General features: G+C 44.6%; 1 protein-coding gene across 1 annotated transcript in view; it reads left to right on the plus strand.

The window, feature by feature from the left end:
* The window catches only part of LOC132399664 (CUGBP Elav-like family member 3), a 107,840-nt gene that overhangs the window by 30,471 nt on the left and 59,345 nt on the right, over positions 1 to 18,024 (plus strand). The window contains exon 2 of the mRNA XM_059980300.1: positions 5,257 to 5,339. Within this exon, the coding sequence (XP_059836283.1) occupies positions 5,257 to 5,339 (83 nt within the window). The remainder of the gene's footprint in view (positions 1 to 5,256; positions 5,340 to 18,024) is intronic.

An 18,024-nucleotide genomic window follows, 5' to 3' on the forward strand; every position in this document is an offset into this window, starting at 1 on the left:
GGAGGAATTTAAAGTTGCGGACCCTCTCCACCTCTGATCCTCTGACGAGGACTGGCTCATGGATTTCAGGTTTCCAACTCCTGACGTCAATAATCAGCTCCTTGGTCTTGCTGTCATTAAGTAAGAGATTGTTATTATGGCACCATTCATCCAGATTTTCAATCTCCCTCCTATATGCTGATTCATCAGAACCTTCATTCGGCCTATGACAGTGGTATCATCAGCAAACTTGAACATGGCATTGGAGCTGTACTTAGCCACACTGTCATAAATGTAAGCCGAGTAGAGCAGGAGCTAAGCACACATCCTTGCGGTGCACCTGTACTGATACAGATTGTGGAGGAGATATTGCCAATCCAAACTGACTAGGGTCTGCAAATAAGGAAATCCAGATTCTAATTGCACAAGGAAGTGTTGACACCAAGGTCTTGGAGGTTATTGTTCAGTTTTACGGGAATGATGATATTGAATGCTGAGCTATAGTCGATGAAGAATATCTTTGCAGTCCAGATGTTCCAAGGATGAGTGAAGAGCCAATGAGATGGCATCTGCTGTAAACTTTTTGTGTTGGTAGGCAAATTGGAGTTGCTTCTCAAGCAGAAGTTGACATATTTCATTACGAACTTCTCAAAACACTTCATCACTGTGGATGTAAGTGCTACTGGACCATAGTCATTGAGGTAGTTTGTGACATTCTTCTTAGGCACCGGTATAATTGAAGTCTGCTTGAAGCAGGGGGTACCTCAGACTGCTGAAGCAAGAGGTTAAAGATCTCACTGAACACTGCAGCCAGTTGATTAGCACAGATTTTTAGTACTTGGCTGGGTTCCCCATCTGGGCCGAATGGTTCACATGGGTTTACCCTCCTGAGGGCTGCTTACATGTCAACCTCAGAGAATGAAATCACAGTTTCTTCAGGGGTTGTGGAAGTTCATGATGGTTCCTCCATGTTTTGAGAAGCAAAGCGAGCATAAAAGGCATTGAAATCATTTGGAAGCGAAGCCCTGTTGTCACCTATGTCAGTTGATTTAACTTGATGAGTTGATAGTGTTCTGCCACTACTGTTGAGGATCCTTCATCGATTCAAGTTTAGTCCAGAATTACCACTTTTCCTGTGAGATGGCTTTCCAGAGATCATACCTGGACCACTTGTAACTTCCTTGAGGACCAGGGATCTGGTCCTCAGCAGTCTGCGATTCTTATGGTTCATCCAGGACTGCTGGTTGGGGAAGACTGAATGATTGTGGGCTCACCTTATCAGTGAGCCTGTTGTCATTTAGATAGACCTCCAAAGGACTTCACATCTTAGTGATGTGACCTGCTGTGCAGACTGTGGGCTAGTACTTCAGTCAGGACAGTGAAAAGACCTTAAATATAATCAGACAACAACAGGAAAGGGGTCAGGAGTCTTGGGACCCACAGCACCATGTTCAGGAACAGTTATTCCCCTCAACCATCAGGCTCTTGAATCAGAGGGGATTACTTCAGTCAGCTTCTCTCACCTCAGCATTGAACGGTTCCTGCAAACCTTTGGATCCACTTTCAAGGACTCTTCATCTCATGTTCTCAATATTTATTACTTGCTTGCTTACTTACCTATGTGTTTGTTTGTTTGTTTATTTATTTATTGTATTTGTGCAATTTGTTGCCTTTTGCACACAAGCTGTTTGTCCTGCTGCATGCAGCTTTTCATTGATTCTGGTGTGTTTCTTTGTGTTTACACTGAATGCCCACAGGAAAATGAATCTCAGGGTTGTAAATGGTGACACATACTTTCTTTGATAGTAAATTTATTTTGAACTTTTGAACGTCATACTGGTACCCATCTGTGGGGAGTAGCAATTCCAAATAAGAGATGGCTATGTGGGACTGTCCACTTCTGCTGTAGTCTCCCACCTACATTATTAGATCTGTCTCTCTCCACCAGCACTGCTTGTAGAGAATACGGCTTTGACATGTCCTCTCTTGCTACTTGTCCTTGTTAACCATTCAACCCACAGTTTTACCTACACGTTAACCACAGAGGAGATCATACACCTCCACAAGATCACCTCTCAGTGTCCCAAGTTCCACTACATTAGACTATACTCGGAGTACATGCAGAGACCGGTTTCCACATGCTTACATTAGACCACACCACACCCAGTCTCCTACGCCCCACTACATTAGACTACACTCAAGGCTCATACAGAGACAGTTCCCATGAGCTTACATTAGACACCACCACGAACACCATGAACATTTCTGATCTCTTATATACCTTGGTTACTCTACACTTGGAACAATGTGCAAGGGCAGACATAACAAGGTATTTAAGAGTTCTGGCCTCATAACTGGAAGCACACTGGGACACAAAGAAAGGTGGGGAAGTGATTGCCAGATGAGGGATTACATGTACTTCAAAAGGCTGAATCTTTTTTCTCAAAGGAAAAGCAGAGACATGATCAGCAGAGCTGGCTTTAAGGGAAAACTCCATAAACAAAGGGAGTGGGAAGAATGGAAGGTTGTGCTGACACGATTAGTCAGTGGTGAGAGGAAGGTGGTGTGAAGCTTGGATCTGTTGGGCTCAATAATCTATTGCTGGGTCATAAATCCTGTGTAGCTTGGAGGCTGACAGACTCTGCCCTGGCATCAGAGTAGAACCTCCCCTCCTGCCATCAATCCAGTGATTAAACCTCAATAAAATACTTCAATTCTGCTATTCAACAAACCTCAAAACCTGGTTAAAATGATCACTAAGTCAGTTTTGCTTGTTGCTTTTCAGGATTGAAAATGCTCTCCCCTCTCATTGTAATCCCTTGCCACAGGGCGTGTAAGCGTGTGCAGAGGTGCAGCAGCCAGGGCTAAGGCAAGAGGGCAGGGAGAGGTACACATTTGCCATCTCTCCTGGGATCCCCCCGGAGGTTAAACTCTCATCTCCAGGACAGCTGTGAGCAGCAGCAGGAAGAAGCCTCGGGGGCTTTAAATAAAATTGTCACTTGTTTTCATCCTCCTTTCTTTCTCAACTTTGGTTTATCATTGTCACATGCAGTGAAAAGCTTTGCTTGCGTAATCACGATACAGATCAAATCATTACACAATGTGCTGGGCGAGAATAAGATAAACAACAGAAGTGCGGTGAAAAAGCTGCAGAAATGTGCAGTGCAGGTAAATGAAGGGCCAGACTGTAACGAGTCATCGTGTAAGGGGTTATGGGGCTAATTACCCAGGACCATGCCCACCCAGTGCAGGAGAGCCCAGAACGGGTAGATTAAAGGGGTGGCTAATGTTACAGGAGGCACCATGACTACTCTCTGTTGCCTCCTGGTTCAAAGGAGCCCCTAAACATTAGCTCAGCACACTGGAATAGCTGCTTCACAGCACTGGGATCCTGTGTTCCAGTCCTGGCCTTGGTGCTGTCTGTGTGGAGTTTGTACCCATGTGGGTCATTAGGTTTTCTCTTTCAAGCCAGAGGTTACCCCAGCCTTCCTTGCTATTTGATCATCCTAACCTCTTGGACTTCAGGCTGCAGCCCTAAATATTCAACTTTGCACAAATTTAAGTTTTGATCAGATTTACTGGAAGGAATTGTGAAGGAAGACTAGAGGGGGTGGGTTTATTCTCTTGGAAAGTAAATGGTCCTGAGGGAAATCTGATTCAGTATTTATAGGTTATGGAGAGTGAACTGTTTCCATTGCCAAAAGGATTAAGAGCAGGGTGGGGGTGCAGAGGATAAAGATGTCAATATCTTGTTGTAATCTGTTCCCACCCTCCTCACAATTTACTGAACCTCTGAGTCTGCTTTTGTCTGCAACTCAGAAGGGTACCCTGTTCACCCGTCCATTAATAAATATTCAGGAAACCCTGTACACTTGGCAACACAACAACTTCTGTACCATTTTCTACTTGTGCCACAGACCTGGTTTTGTGCCCATCGGTTTATATTGTCACTTTTCGTGCTTTTTATCAAAATGTATCTTGTTCAAAGGAACCAACAGCTCTATATACCTCAGTCTCAGTTTGCATCATTTTCCAGAGTTACTGGGAACCATACAGTGTAAAGTTTATTGTTTCATAAATGTTCCCACTGATCTTTGAGAGGTAGCTTTGTTATAATTAACAAAGTTGCTCAGACATACAGTATATGTCTTATGGTTTGAACTACCTTCGTTGTGTTATGAACACAACCTCATTATATTTTTGCGCTATTCATTTTGTAGTTTCAATAGGTATATTTAATGTCAGAGAAATGTATACAATATACATCCTGAGATTCTTTTTCTTTCTTTACAGTAACTTTATGTCTTTACACTACTACTGCCACAAGATAACACATTTTAAGATACGTGATTCAATTATCTATTTTGGAAAACTAATAAGAAATCAATATTTCTGATAATAAACCTGATTGTGAATATGGAGTCATAGAGCCGTACAGCTGAGAAATGGGCCTCTCACGCAGCTTCTCCATATGACGGCAATGCCATTCTATGCTAATCCCACAGACCTGCATCAGGCCCATATCCCTCTGCTCCTTTCTTGTCTAAGCACCCGTCAATACTCTGTAAGTCTTGTGAAGTCGAGTTTATTGTCATGTATACACGTCCATGCACAGGTGAGGCAGTGCCACCGGCGCATGGCATCACAGAAGCAGCGAGGCTCCCCATTGGTCGAAGTCGACGGTGGCTGTCGCGTCCCAACTGACTTCATGATGCGCAGCCAGTACGCAAGCCAAGGCGGTAGGAAATAGAGAGCAAACTGTCGTCCTTGCAGCTGATGAATCCAAATGAACGGCAGAGACCGTTCGGCACCAGTGTTGTCACAGGAGTTGCCAGTCAGTGTAGAACTCAACGTAGGACTGCCCTTGGGACTCCAGCTCCGCTCTGGATTTTTCCTCAGGGTTTACTCCTGAAGCATTCCCCATGAGTAGGTACAGCCGCAATATCAGAGATTTCCTTCTCCCTAGATGAGCTGACAAGCCCCATCTGCCCGAAACGTAAACAACATCCACAAGAGAAAGATCAATTTAAGCAGATTTCGTACCTCCTGCCAATGATAGCTGTGAGAAGTTGGCGATCTCTTATGATGAATGTTGCCTCCTTGAAGCAGTGCTCCTGTAGAAGCTGTAGATGTCCTGCAACAGTGTCAAGTTGATCTTAAACTCCTGACAACTCTAGGGAACTGCAGGTTAAACTTGAGCCCTGGGGTTACCTGCCATACCCACCAGTGACTGTTCTGAGATTACCATGGTGACTTTGTGATTTCTACTCCACAAAGGTTGTGCCTTCCTGACGTATTGTGCAAGGGAGTCTGCGTTGAAAGCACAGACAGCATTACATGAACAGAAGACACTGCCTGGGGTAAGTGAGAGTTGCCTTTACAAAGATGCTTAATCAGATAAACCGAACTGTCAGGAAAATTTGGGATTTCTTTTCCCAGAGTAGGGAGTCTAATACTAGTCTTATAATGAGCAATACGTAAAGGACCCTTTCTCCAAGTTCAGCTCTGTCAAAGTCGAGTTCATTGTAACATGAACAGTTACAATGAAAATCTTAATTGCAACAACCATCACAGGCACATAACATATAAGCAGTATTCACAAGGAAAACATAATTTAAGCATAAATTATACACAATTTTACATGAAAAACACAATTAGAATATATAAAAATATTGTGTTAGTGCAAAATGATCAAAGTTGTCTTAGTATTGCTAAACTATAATAATTAGAGTTACACAGAACAGTCCAGCACAGTAAAGGACCTTTCGCCCTCGATGTTATGCCGACCTTTTAACCTACTCCAAGATCAATCTAATCCTTCCCCCTGTTTTCCTGTTATCCATGTGTCTATCTAAAAGTCACTTAAATGTCCCTTATGCATTTGTCTCTGCCACCTTTGTGCCAATTGGTTCAGGAACCGAATGGTTGCAGGGAAGTAACTGTTCCTGAACGTGGTTGTGTAGGGAATGAATCTCAGAGTTGTTCATGGTGACATAGGTACATGTATATATATTTTGATAATAAATTTACTTTCAACTTTGAGCTCTGATATAGGGAGTTAGCCTATGAGGAGAGATCAAGTCGCCTGGGACTGTACTCACTAGAATTCAGAAGAGTTAAAGGGATTTAGGGATAGATAAGATAGAGGCAGGAAAGTGCTTCCAGTGGTGGGTAGGATTAGAACTAGGGGCCATAGCCTAAAGATTCTGGAGAATAGGTTTAAAGCAGAGATTAAGGAAAAATTGTTCTTCCCAAAGAGTTGTGAATCTGTGGAATTCACTGCCCAGGAGAGCAGTCGAGACTACTTCATTAAATATATTTAAAGATGCAGTTAGGTCAGTTTTTTCATAGCAGGGGAATTGAAGGAGGTAGGTGGAGCTGAGTCTATGGAGAGATCGGCTTGACGGGACAAAAGGCCGAATCCTGCTCCAATTCTTATGTTCTATTCAGATTATAAAACGACTCACAAGAACGGAACCCTGTTGTTAACCCGGAGAAAATCTGTATGGAATGAAATCAGTAAACGCTGGGAATCCTCAGCTGTCCAGGCAGCAACTTGAGGGTAAAGGAGCAGAGTTTGTGTTTCAAACTGATGGTTGTTGATCTGTAATGCAAACCATTTCTCTGCAGATGTTACTTGACCCATTGAGTGTTTCCATATTTCCAGCAGATCCAGTTTTTTTGCTTTTTGACTTTTCGCTTGCCACCCGGAGGGCTACTGGAGCATACTCAAGGATGTTTTCATAAGAATGGATAGATACTTGAAGTGAAAGAAAATTAACAAAATTATGGAGAGAGAGCTGAGAGGCCTGGGACCAATAAGAGCTAGAACAGGTAGATGGGCCAAATGCTGTGCTGTATCATTCTGTGAATTCCATCACTCAGTATTGCTCAAGTACGTTGGGAGAGGACAGAAGGTGGATGGGGATTAGAAGCTACTGCTGACCAGAATAGGGTCATGTTCAGAGTTAGACTCCATACTGTGAAATGTGTGGTTTGCTTTAAGATAACAAGGTTTGGAGTATGGATAATTGGAGATAAAGAGGGAACAAATTCTTACTTGCTCAGAAGAAGGGGAAGACTGTGGACCACAAGTCCATCCTTGTTGCAGATGAACTGATGAGATGAGTTGGTGGAGTTAGCTGGCAAGTCATTCTTTGATTGGTTATCCACCACATCCCACGATGACAGAAAACCCTGTTTTAGAGAGGAAAAGCTGTTGTACTGGGGTAGGTCCACTCTCTCAACCTCGGTCCAGGGTCCAGTAGTATGAGTAGCCGTTACTCCTTGGTTCCTTGATCATGACTTTTCCTGTCCCTTCACTCTTCTCGTAGTGAGCAGAACTTCCCTCCTGGTTGTTGATCTCATCCGCCCAGTCCGCTTGAGTTGACTTGACATGCCAGGACAGGCATGTCCGTACCTCAACAAGGTATGAGGCTCACTGGCTACCCTCACCTGCTTTAGTCCGCCTCTTGAAACAATGTACTGGTGTCACATGCAAGTGGCCACCTGGAGCCACAGGTGAGAGCTGAGTGCCCAGAGGGGACCAAAAGTAAGTGAGCTGCCCCGGAATGGCCTCGACAAGCCCCTTCGCCAGAGGTGCCACCCCCTCCCCCAGACACTATATATACTCCAGTAACTCATTCCTGCTGGACAGTGCAGGCTGGCATGATGGCTGGGGTTTTAAGAGATTGAAGAAGGGCAGTGTAGTGGCAGTGTCGGGGAGGAGGGAGGAGGGTTGGACAAAGAAGTGTATACAAGCTGCAGTAATCTTATCTCTCCTGGTCTAGATTAGCCATCAGCAGTAGTAGAGTGCAGAGTCTCCCCTGTGTCCACATGGCTCAACAGGTGGGAGATACTTGTTAAAGAAGCTTCGTCGTACAGCAGCATCTGTGCGCTGTGGGTCCCAAACACAAGTAGAACAGGCACACAAGAGATTCTGCAGATGCTGGAAATCCAGAGCAATGCACACAAAGTGCTGGAGGACCTCAACAGGTCAGGCAGCATCTATGGAGGGAATAAACAGATTCAGTTCAGATTCACATGTTGACGTTTCGGACCAATGCACTTCATCAGGGCTTGTCAGGAACAGCATGGAGCAGTTCAGAGGTGTAGGGCCTAGGGAGGAGGAACGGCTGCTGGGAGAATGATGTGTCTCAGAAAATGGATTCACCTGAGTAGACATTTACTAAATTACTTCTTTGGTTTATTGGGACTTTAGCTGTGAAGGTACCTTGAGGGAAAAATAAACTCTTGTCAGGTCCTTAACAAGTCTCCATATGAAGCCTGAGAGCACATGCCAGCAGGCTGAAGGACAGCTTCTACCCTGCTGTTATACATGTGATAGCGGGGATCATCAAGGATAAGTTATATAATTACAGTTTACAGTAAGACCAGAGAACACAGCCTCAGAACAGAAGGTTGTCCATTTAGAACAGAGATGAGGAGGAATTTCTTTAACCAGAGGGTTGTAAAATTATGGAATTCATTACCACAGATGCCTGTAGAGGCCAGGTCATTGGGTATATTTAATCCAGAGGGATAGGTTCTTGATTAGTAAGAGTATCAAAGGTTGTAAGGAGAAGGTATGAGAATGGGATTTAGAGAGTTATTAAGTCAGCCATGATGCAATGGCAGAGCTGACTTGATGGGCTGAATGGCCTAATTCTGCTCCTATGTCTTGTAGTCTTATGGTTATCATTCTATTAAATTGTCCCCTCATAATTGACCTAGTCATGGCCCTTGCACCTTATTGTCTGTCTACACTGTATTCTCTCTGTAACTCAAACACTTTATTCTGCATTCTATTATTCTATTTCCCTTTGTAATACCTGAATGCATCAATGTGAATAAATAATCTGTATAGGTGACATGCAAATCATAAATACAACATTCCATATGCTGGAAATCCAGAGTAATGCACACAGAATGCTGGAGGAACTCAGCAGGTCAGGCAGCATCTATGGAAATGAATGAACAATTGACATTCCGTGAGGAGATCCTTCAACAGTGCTAGAAAGGAAGGGGGGGGGTAAAAGCCATGATTAGAAGATGGGGGGGGGGGGAGGAGAACAAGCTAGAAGGTGATAGGTTCAAAGTTCAAAGTAAATTTAGTTATCAAAGTACATGCATGTCACCACATACAACCCTGAGATTCTTTTTCTTGCGGGCACACTTAGAAAATCTATAGAATGGTAACAGTAAACAGGATCAATGAAAGAGCAAGTGCGTAGAAGACAACAAACTATGCAAATGCAAATATAAATAACTAATAACAGCATGAAATAATGAGATAAAGAGACCTTAAAGTGAGATCATTGGTTGTGGGAGCTCTCGATAGATGAGTGTAATTCCTTTGTTCAGGAGCCTGATGTTCGAAGGGTAGTAACTTTTCCTGTACCTGGTGATTCAAGTCCAGCGACCTGAGGTGGTCAGGTCAGTGAGGGATGGGGATGAAGTAAGAAACCGGGTGGTGATAGGCAGAAAGGTGAAAACTGAAGAAGAAGGAATCTGATAGGAGAGGAGAGTGGACCATGGGAGAAAGGGAAGGAGGAGGGACACCAGGGAGAATTGAAGAGAAGACAATAAATAAGAGAGGGGCCAGAGTAGGGAACTGAGAAGAGGGAAAAATTATTGAAAGTTGGAGAAATCGATGTTCATGTCATCTGGTTGGGGGCTACCCAGAGAGAAAATGAGGTTTTGCTCCTCCATCCCGAGAGCAGCCTCATTGTGGCAATAAAGGAGGCTGGAGACTGTCATGTTGGGGATAGGGATTAAAATGGTTGGCCACATGAAATCCTGCCTTTTCAGATGGATCAAAGGTGCTCAACAATGCAGTTCCCTAGTCAACGTTGGGTTTGATCAATATAAATGAGGCCACATTGGGAGCAGCGGACACAGGAGACAACGCCTCACCAGGACAGTCTGTTTGGGGCCCTGATTGGAGGTGAGGGAGGAAGTGAATTGGTAGGCGCACCATTTCTGCTACAGGGGTAAGTGCGAGGAGGGAGGTTAGTGGGGAGAGATGTAGACAAAGGAATCGCACAGGGAGAGATCCTGCGGAAAGCGGAGAGTGGGAGGGAGGTAAGGGTGTGTTTGATGATAGGCTCACATTGAAAATGGTGGAGAATAATGTGCAAGATGCAGAGGGTCATGGGCTGCTACGTAAGGACAAGAGGCATTCTATCCCTGTAAGGTGGCGGTAAGATGGGGTTTTTCACTGTACCTTGATCACGTGACAATAAAAAAAACAATTTGCCAATTCTGCTTACGAACCTCAGCATTATCTCTGACTAAACCTCTGCTACATCTTGCCTCTCTCCTTTATACCCCCCTTTCTCCTTTCCCCATGCCCGGCTCTGTCCTCTCCCACTCCACCACCTTCCCTTCCCCCCCTCCCCTGTTTTCCTCCCCCACCTTTGCCCTGTGCAGCTTGCTATTGTTTGCTTGTTTCTATAGGGAACGATGATGATGTTGGCTCTGGTTTCTAAGTAACCCCAGTTTGCATGGTAACTGGTTTCTCACTCCCTCTCGCAGACAGATGGCAGGGTCGGAAGAGCAAACAAACAAGTTGTGTGGGAGCGGCTGCAAAGGTTGTCAGCTGCACTGGGAAACAGGAATCATTGTAGCTCACCGGGGGGGGGGGGGGGGGGGGGGGGGGGGGGGGGGGGAAAGAAATGAGCTTTAATTCAAGTGTGAACTGGAGTCAGATTACAAAGACTCCATATCTAGTTTGTTGACCCTTGAGATGGGTATCTCGTGGACTGCTTGTCCCACTCCCATCAGAGAAGAGGCTACATAACATCCATGCCCAGACCAGCAGGCTCAAAACAGTAAGGCAGTAAAGGTGATGATCATCTCCAGCCACTAACCCACTCCAGCACTATCAGTTCCTGTCAGTCACCTACAGATGCAGCTATGCTTACTGTCACTTAATTTTTATTTATATAGCAATACAGTACAGAGAAGGTCTTCCGGCACTTCGGGCCATGCTGCCCCGGCAAACCTGATTAATTGTCCTCAATCATGGGACAATTTACAACAACCAGTTAAACTGCCCGGTACATCTTTGGACTGTGGGAGGGAACAGGTGCAGCCAGAGAAAACCCACACATGCCGCGGGGAGGATGTATAGACGGCGCCAGAATTGAACCCAAAACTCCAGAACACCCCGAGATGTAAAAGTACTGAGCCACGACATGGACATACAGGCATACAATCTATCTATTTGTAATGCCCTGGTTAAGACTTATACTGCTACGCTGTGAGGTCATCTATGTTAGCAGGTTTCTGTAAAGGCAGTGTGAACTGCCGGAAAGAGTGTTCTGGCTTCGGCTAAAGAGAAGGAGCCATGTTGTCCAGTTTAGGAATGTGCGTCAGCCAATCAGGATTCTGGGATGTGAGAGCGAGCTGTAGGGAAGAGTTTTCTGGAGGACGGTGGTCTTGTTTCGGGTCTGCGGGAGCTGCGGAGCGCAGGACAAAGGAATTGGCTGCAGAATGCCATTGGAGGGAGAGTCTCCGTGGCATGAGTGCTTTGTGCTGACTGATGGCTCCGGGGAGGAAGGGCAATACTCCTGAAAGAGAGAGCCGGTTCATCTGAGATGGTCTTTAAGGGAAACTTGGAATGCGGCAGGTGCTTTCACACAGTCCGTGGGTCTAGCGTGTGAGTAGAGAGATATACCCACAACTACTCCAGAATGAGCTCCGATGTCTATGTGCATCTTGGACTGGTTTAACTGTAATGGGCACATTTATTTTCCTTTTTTTCCTGTAACTGTTTGTTATAGTTGAAAGTTTGTTAAATACACTTCCTCTAGAATTTTATGTTGGTGTATGATCTGTCATTTCTGGGCTACAGATGACTGTGTATGGGCAATACTTATACAGCATTCCCTATAACCTACGTTCCTTAATTGAAACATCTTAACTTTCCTGTTCGGTTGAACCCCAAATCATACCGACCCTAGACATATGTTGTTTATGAAATGTGGCCTTCTCATCGCAGAGTCACATAGCTGTTACCAGAATTAGCTAATGAGCCAATTTGGTATACAAGTTCCACTGAGAACGTTACATATGCATATAAGCTATTTTATGTATTTACTCTATATACAAAAGGAAATTTGCAAATGCTGGAAATCCAAAGCAACACATACAAAATGCTGGAGGCACTCAGCAGGTCAGGCAGCATCTATGGAAATGAATAAGCAGTCAACATTTCAGGCCGAGACCCTTATTCAGAACTGGGGGATGGAGGAGGGGACCAGGAGAAGTGATAAGCAGGTAAGAAGATGTTAAAGGTCAGAGTGGAGAATAGGGAAAGAGGGGAAGGGGGGGAATTTTTTTACCGGAAGGAGAAATAGATATTCATGCCATCAAGTTGGAGGCTACCCAGATGGAATATAAAGTGTTGCCCCTCCATCCAGAGGCACGCATTCAACTGCCGTCATAAATTAGGGGATTGCTTCATCAAGCACCTCCACTCCATCCACCACAAGCGGAACTACCCAATGGCCAAATACTTTAATTCCCATTCCCATTCCAATTTAGACATATCTGTCCATGGCCTCCTCTTGTGCCAAGATGAGGCCAATCTTTCTCCTATGGTCCACTCTCCTCTCCTATCAGATACCTTCTTCTCCCGTCGTTGACCTTCTCCACCCGCTTGGCTTCACTTATCACTTCCTTCTCCTCCCCTCACCTTTTTTTCCCCTTCCCTCTCAATCCTGAAGAAGGGTCTCAGCCTAAAACATCAAATGTTCATTTCCACAGATGCTGCCTGATATGCTGAGTTCCTCCAGCATTTTGTGTGTGTTGTTATGTATTTATATTTATTGTGTTTTTTATTATTATTATTCTATTATTTATTTATCTTTTGTGGGTTTTTTGTTCTGCATCAGATCCAAAGTACCAATTATTATGTTCTCCTTTGAAGTTGTGTACAGGAAACAACATTAAACTATCTTGAATCTTGAGTATCTGGTTCATCAAGCGTTGAGATTGGTATCGGTCCTGCCTCAAAAACAGTTTAGTATTAGTGCAGATTGACTGCTGGTTTCATTTCTGTCTGTGATCCAAGGCCAGATAGAGGGATTAAAATTAAATTAATCATCACAATCCTTAATGAAATAAAACATAACGATCTTCACCAGGAGGCAAAGCAAATGTCCCCAGGTCACATAAGGTAAGTGATCAGAGCAGTATCTTTAAGCTGCCCCTTCTTTGTTTGGTGAGAGCTAGCTTCCTGAAATTCTCAAGACAAAGACAACAATCAATGCAGCTGCCATGTCTGACTAAATCTGGTGCCTTTAACGGGAGCTTGCACAGTCCAGTAGGTTCTTCAGAAGTCAATGATGAGGCATAAATCGTGTGGTTACAGTGTTCATTACAAAGAAATTGCAGTTACCAACTTCCTGTACTGAAAGTGTGAGCTGAAGGAAGAAGACAAAGAAAAGGGAAAGGATTTGTGATCATCTTGTACTGAAAACTGGTTCAAACTAGATGGATAAGGAATTTCCTTGATAACAACAGACGATGAGACGGTTCAATTTATGGCTTGGCACAGGCTGTTGATAAACTACAAAAAATCACAAACCTGTTATACTGCAAATACCGAACATTTATGGACAAACAGGTGACTATAAAAATACATAAGCGAACAAAAAGCAAGTTAAACTACAAGACAAATGATAATTCAAACCCTAATCTAACAATATGGAACACTGCAGGAAATTCTCACAGGGCAAACTCCCATTCAGGGCAGCTGTGTAAATATGACCAGGTTTAGTAAAGTTGATAGGCCAGGACACTGGATGAATCCTGCTCTTCTTTCATAAAACATAAGACCATAAGACATAGGAGCAGAATGGGGCCATTCAGCCCTTCAAGTCTGCTCTGCCATTTCATCAAGGCTGTTCCATTTTCCTGATCAACCCCATCCTCCTGCCTTTTCCCCCTAACCTTTCACACCAAGACTAAAAAAGAACCTGTCAACCTATGCCTTAAGTATATCAAATGATCTTGCCTCCACAACCATTTGTGGCAATCAGATTCACCACCTTCTGTCTAAGGAACTTCCTCCTCATCTCTGTCCTAACTTAATGTCCCTCAATTCTGAGGCTGTGCCCTCAGGTCCTAGACTTCCTTGACAGAGGAACGTCCTCTCCACATCCACTCTATCTGGACCTTTCCATATTCTATAGATTTCAATGAGATCCCCTCACAACCTTCTAAGTTCCAGTGAGTACAGGCCCAGAATATAAAAGCTCCTCATATGTTAACCCTTTCATTCCCAGAATCATTCTCATGAACATTCTCTGAAAGTTATAAAGCCCCAGCATTAAGTCCTTGCTTTTACATTCTGGTCCTCTTGAAGTTAATGCTAACATTCCATTTGCCTTCTTCACCACCATCTCAACCTGCAGGTTAGCCTTAGGCAAATCCTGCAGGAGGGCTCCCAAGTCCCTTTGTCCCTTGGGTTGCTCAATTTTCTCCCTTTTTTGGATCTAGTCTATACTTCTATTCCTTCTACCAAAGTGCATGACCATACCCTTCCGGACAATGTATTCCATCTGCCACTTCTTTGCCCATTCTCCTCATCTGCCTAAGTCCTTCTGCAGCCTCCCTGCTTTCTCAACACTACCTGGCTCTCCACCTATCTTTGTATTGTCCGCAAACTTGGCCACAAAGCCATCAACTCCGTCTTCCAAATCATTGATATATTATGTAAAATAAAGCAGTCCCAACACTGATGCTTGCGAAAAACCATTAGTCACCGGCAGCCAACCAGAAAAGTCTTCCTTTATTCCCACTATTCACCTCCTGCCAATCTATCAAAGCTCTATCCATGCCAGTATCTTTCCTGTAATATCATGGGCTCTTATCTTGCTAAGCGTCCTCATGTATGGCACCTTATCAAAGGCCTTCCGAAAATCCAAGTGCACAATATCCATCAATTCTCTTTGGTCTATCCTGCATGTTATTTCCTCAAAGAATTCCAACAGATTTGACAAATCTTGTCACAGTATGTTGACAGACCGACTAGAGGGAATGCCATACTGGATCTTAATATTAGGTCACAGATCAGTCAGTGGGTGAGCATTTGGGGGACAGTGATCACCGCTCCCTGACCTTTAGCATTATCATGGAAAAGGATAGAATCAGAGAGGACAGGAAAATTTTTAATTGGGGAAGGGCAAATTATGAGGCTATAAGGCTAGAACTAGTGGGTGTGAATTGGGATGATGTTTTTGCAGGGAAATGTACTATGGACATGTGGTCGATGTTTAAGGATCTCTTGCAGGATGTTAGGGATAAATTTGTCCCGGTGAGGAAGATAAAGAATGGTCAGGTGAAGGAACCATGGGTGACAAGTGAAGTGGAAAATCTAGTCAGGCAGAAGAAGACAGCATACATGAGGTTTAGGAAGCAAGGATCAGGAGGGTCTATTGAGGAATATAGGGTAACAAGAAAGGAGCTTAAGAAGGGGCTGAAAAGAGCAAGAAGGGGGCATGAGAAGGCCTTGGCGAGTAGGGTAAAGGAAAACCCCAAGGCATTCTTCAATTATGTTAAGAACAAAAGGATGACAGGAGTGAAAGTAGGACCAATTAAAGATAAAAGTGGGAAGATGTGCCTGGAGGCTGTGGAAGTGAGCGAGGTCCTCAATGAATACTTCTCTTCGGTATTCACCACTGAGAGGGAACTTGATCTGACTAGATCTATGGGCATTTAGAGAATCATGGTCTGATCAGGGACAGTCAGCATGTTTTTGTGAAGGGCAGATCGTGCCTAACAAGCCTGATAGAGTTCTTTGAGGAGGTGACCAGGCATATAGATGAGGGTAGTGCAGTGGATGTGATCTAGATGGATTTTAGTAAGGCATTTGACAAGGTTCCACACGGTAGGCTTATTCAGAAAGTCAGAAGGCATGGGATCCAGGGAAGTTTGGCCAGGTGGATTCAGAATTGGCTCGCCTGGAGAAGGCAGAGGGTCATGGTGGAGGGAGTACATTCAGATTGGAGGTTTGTGACTAGTGTTGTCCCACAAGGCTCTGTTCTGGGACCTCTACTTTTTGTGATTTTTATTAACGACTTGGATGTGGGGTTAGAAGGGTGGGTTGGCAAGTTTGCAGATGACACAAAGATTGGTGGTGTTGTAGATAGTGTAGAGGATTATCAAAGATTGCAGAGACATTGATAGGATGCAAAAGTGGGCTGAGAAGTGGCAGATGGAGTTCAACCCGGAGAAGTGTGAGGTGGTACACTTTGGAAGGACAAACTCCAAGGCAGAGTATAAAGTAAATGGCAGGATACTTGGTAGTGTGGAGGAGCAGAGGGATCTGGGGGTACATGTCCACAGATCCCTGAAAGTTGCCTCATAGGTAGATAGGTTAGTTAAGAAAGCTTATGGGGCGTTAGCTTTCATAAGTGAGGGATAGAGTTTAAGAGACGCGATGTAATGATGCAGCTCTATAAAACTCTTGTTAGGCCACATTTGGAGTACTGTGTCCAATTCTGGTCACCTCAGTATAAGAAGGATGTGGAAGCATTGGAAAGGGTACAGAGGAGATTTACCAGGATGCTGCCTTGTTTAGAGAGTATGGATTATGATCAGAGATTAAGGGAACTAGGGCTTTACTCTTTGGAGAGAAGGAGGATGAGAGGAGACATGATAGAGGTGTACAAGATATTAAGAGGAATAGACAGAGTGGACAGCCAACGCCTCTTCCCCAGGGCACCACTGCTCAGTACAAGAGGACATGGCTTTAAGAGACACAATGTAATGATGCAGCTCTATAAAACTCTTGTTAGGCCACATTTGGAGGGGAGGGAAGTTCAAGGGGGATATTAGGGGAAGGTTTTTCACTCAGAGAGTGGTTGGTGTGTGGAATGCACTGCCTGAGTCAGTGGTGGAGGCAGATACACTAGTGAAGTTTAAGAGACTGTTAGACAGGTATATGGAGGAATTTAAGGTAGGGGGTTATATGGGAGGCAGGGTTTGAGGGTCAGCACAACATTGTGGGCCGAAGGGCCTGAACTGTGCTGTGCTGTTCTATGTCCTATTACACACACCCAAACCAGAATAGCCTTTCCCCTAGTGGGCTCAACCACAGGCTGCTCTATAAAACTATCTTGTAGGCATTCTTCAAATTCCCTCTCTTGAAATTCAGCCTGATTTTCCCAATCTACCTGCATATTGAAACTACCATAACATTGCCCTTTTGACATGCCTTTTCTATCTCCCATTGTAATTTGTACCCCACATCTTGGGTACCATTTGGAGGCCTGTGTATAACTCCCATCTTTTTACCTTTGCTCTTTCTTAACTCTACTCACAAGGATTCTACATCTCCCGATCCATGTCACCTCTTTCTCTCCATAGTGCATTTGTAGAAATTTGCAGAGTCTTTAGTGACCTGCCAAGTTTCCTCAACCTCCTAATGAAATGTACCCACTGTCGTGCCTTCTTTGGAATTGTATCAATATGTTGGGCCCAGGAAAAACCTTCAGAGATGTTGACACCCAGCAACTTGAAACAGCTCACCCTATCCTCTGCTGATCCCTCAATGAGCTGGGTGTGGAGAATTCATGCAGAGGATAGACCATTCAGTGGGGCAGAGAGTTGTTTGCCTCTGGGCTGGGTGACCAAAGCCCCCAGCTATAGGTTCATGAATGCAGGGCAATCCCATCTGGGGACCCCACCCACCCCCACCCCCCATTTGGCCAAAATAATCTCCCCGTCCTCAGGGGCAGCACCACACACCATTCACCATCTCACAGTAATGCCCTCTGTGACCTCCCACAAAAGCAGACGGTTGAGGCATTCCCGGTGAATTTACCACTTCCCTGCCCTTGTGCTCTGCATTTGCCATGGTGGCTCATTCTGCCATAAGTAAACGGCAGGTCTCTCTACCTGGGAGTTGCCCCCCTGTACATCAGGGACCGGGCTGGAGTGTGCTATGCTACGGCTGTTCAAGCTGGTTCACAGACCTCCCACCATCTGGACATTCTGTAGCCAGGAGGATATCCCCATGGAGGCGTTATAGCC

Source organism: Hypanus sabinus, chromosome 9 (assembly GCF_030144855.1).
Source record: "Hypanus sabinus isolate sHypSab1 chromosome 9, sHypSab1.hap1, whole genome shotgun sequence".
Lineage (NCBI taxonomy): Eukaryota > Metazoa > Chordata > Chondrichthyes > Myliobatiformes > Dasyatidae > Hypanus > Hypanus sabinus.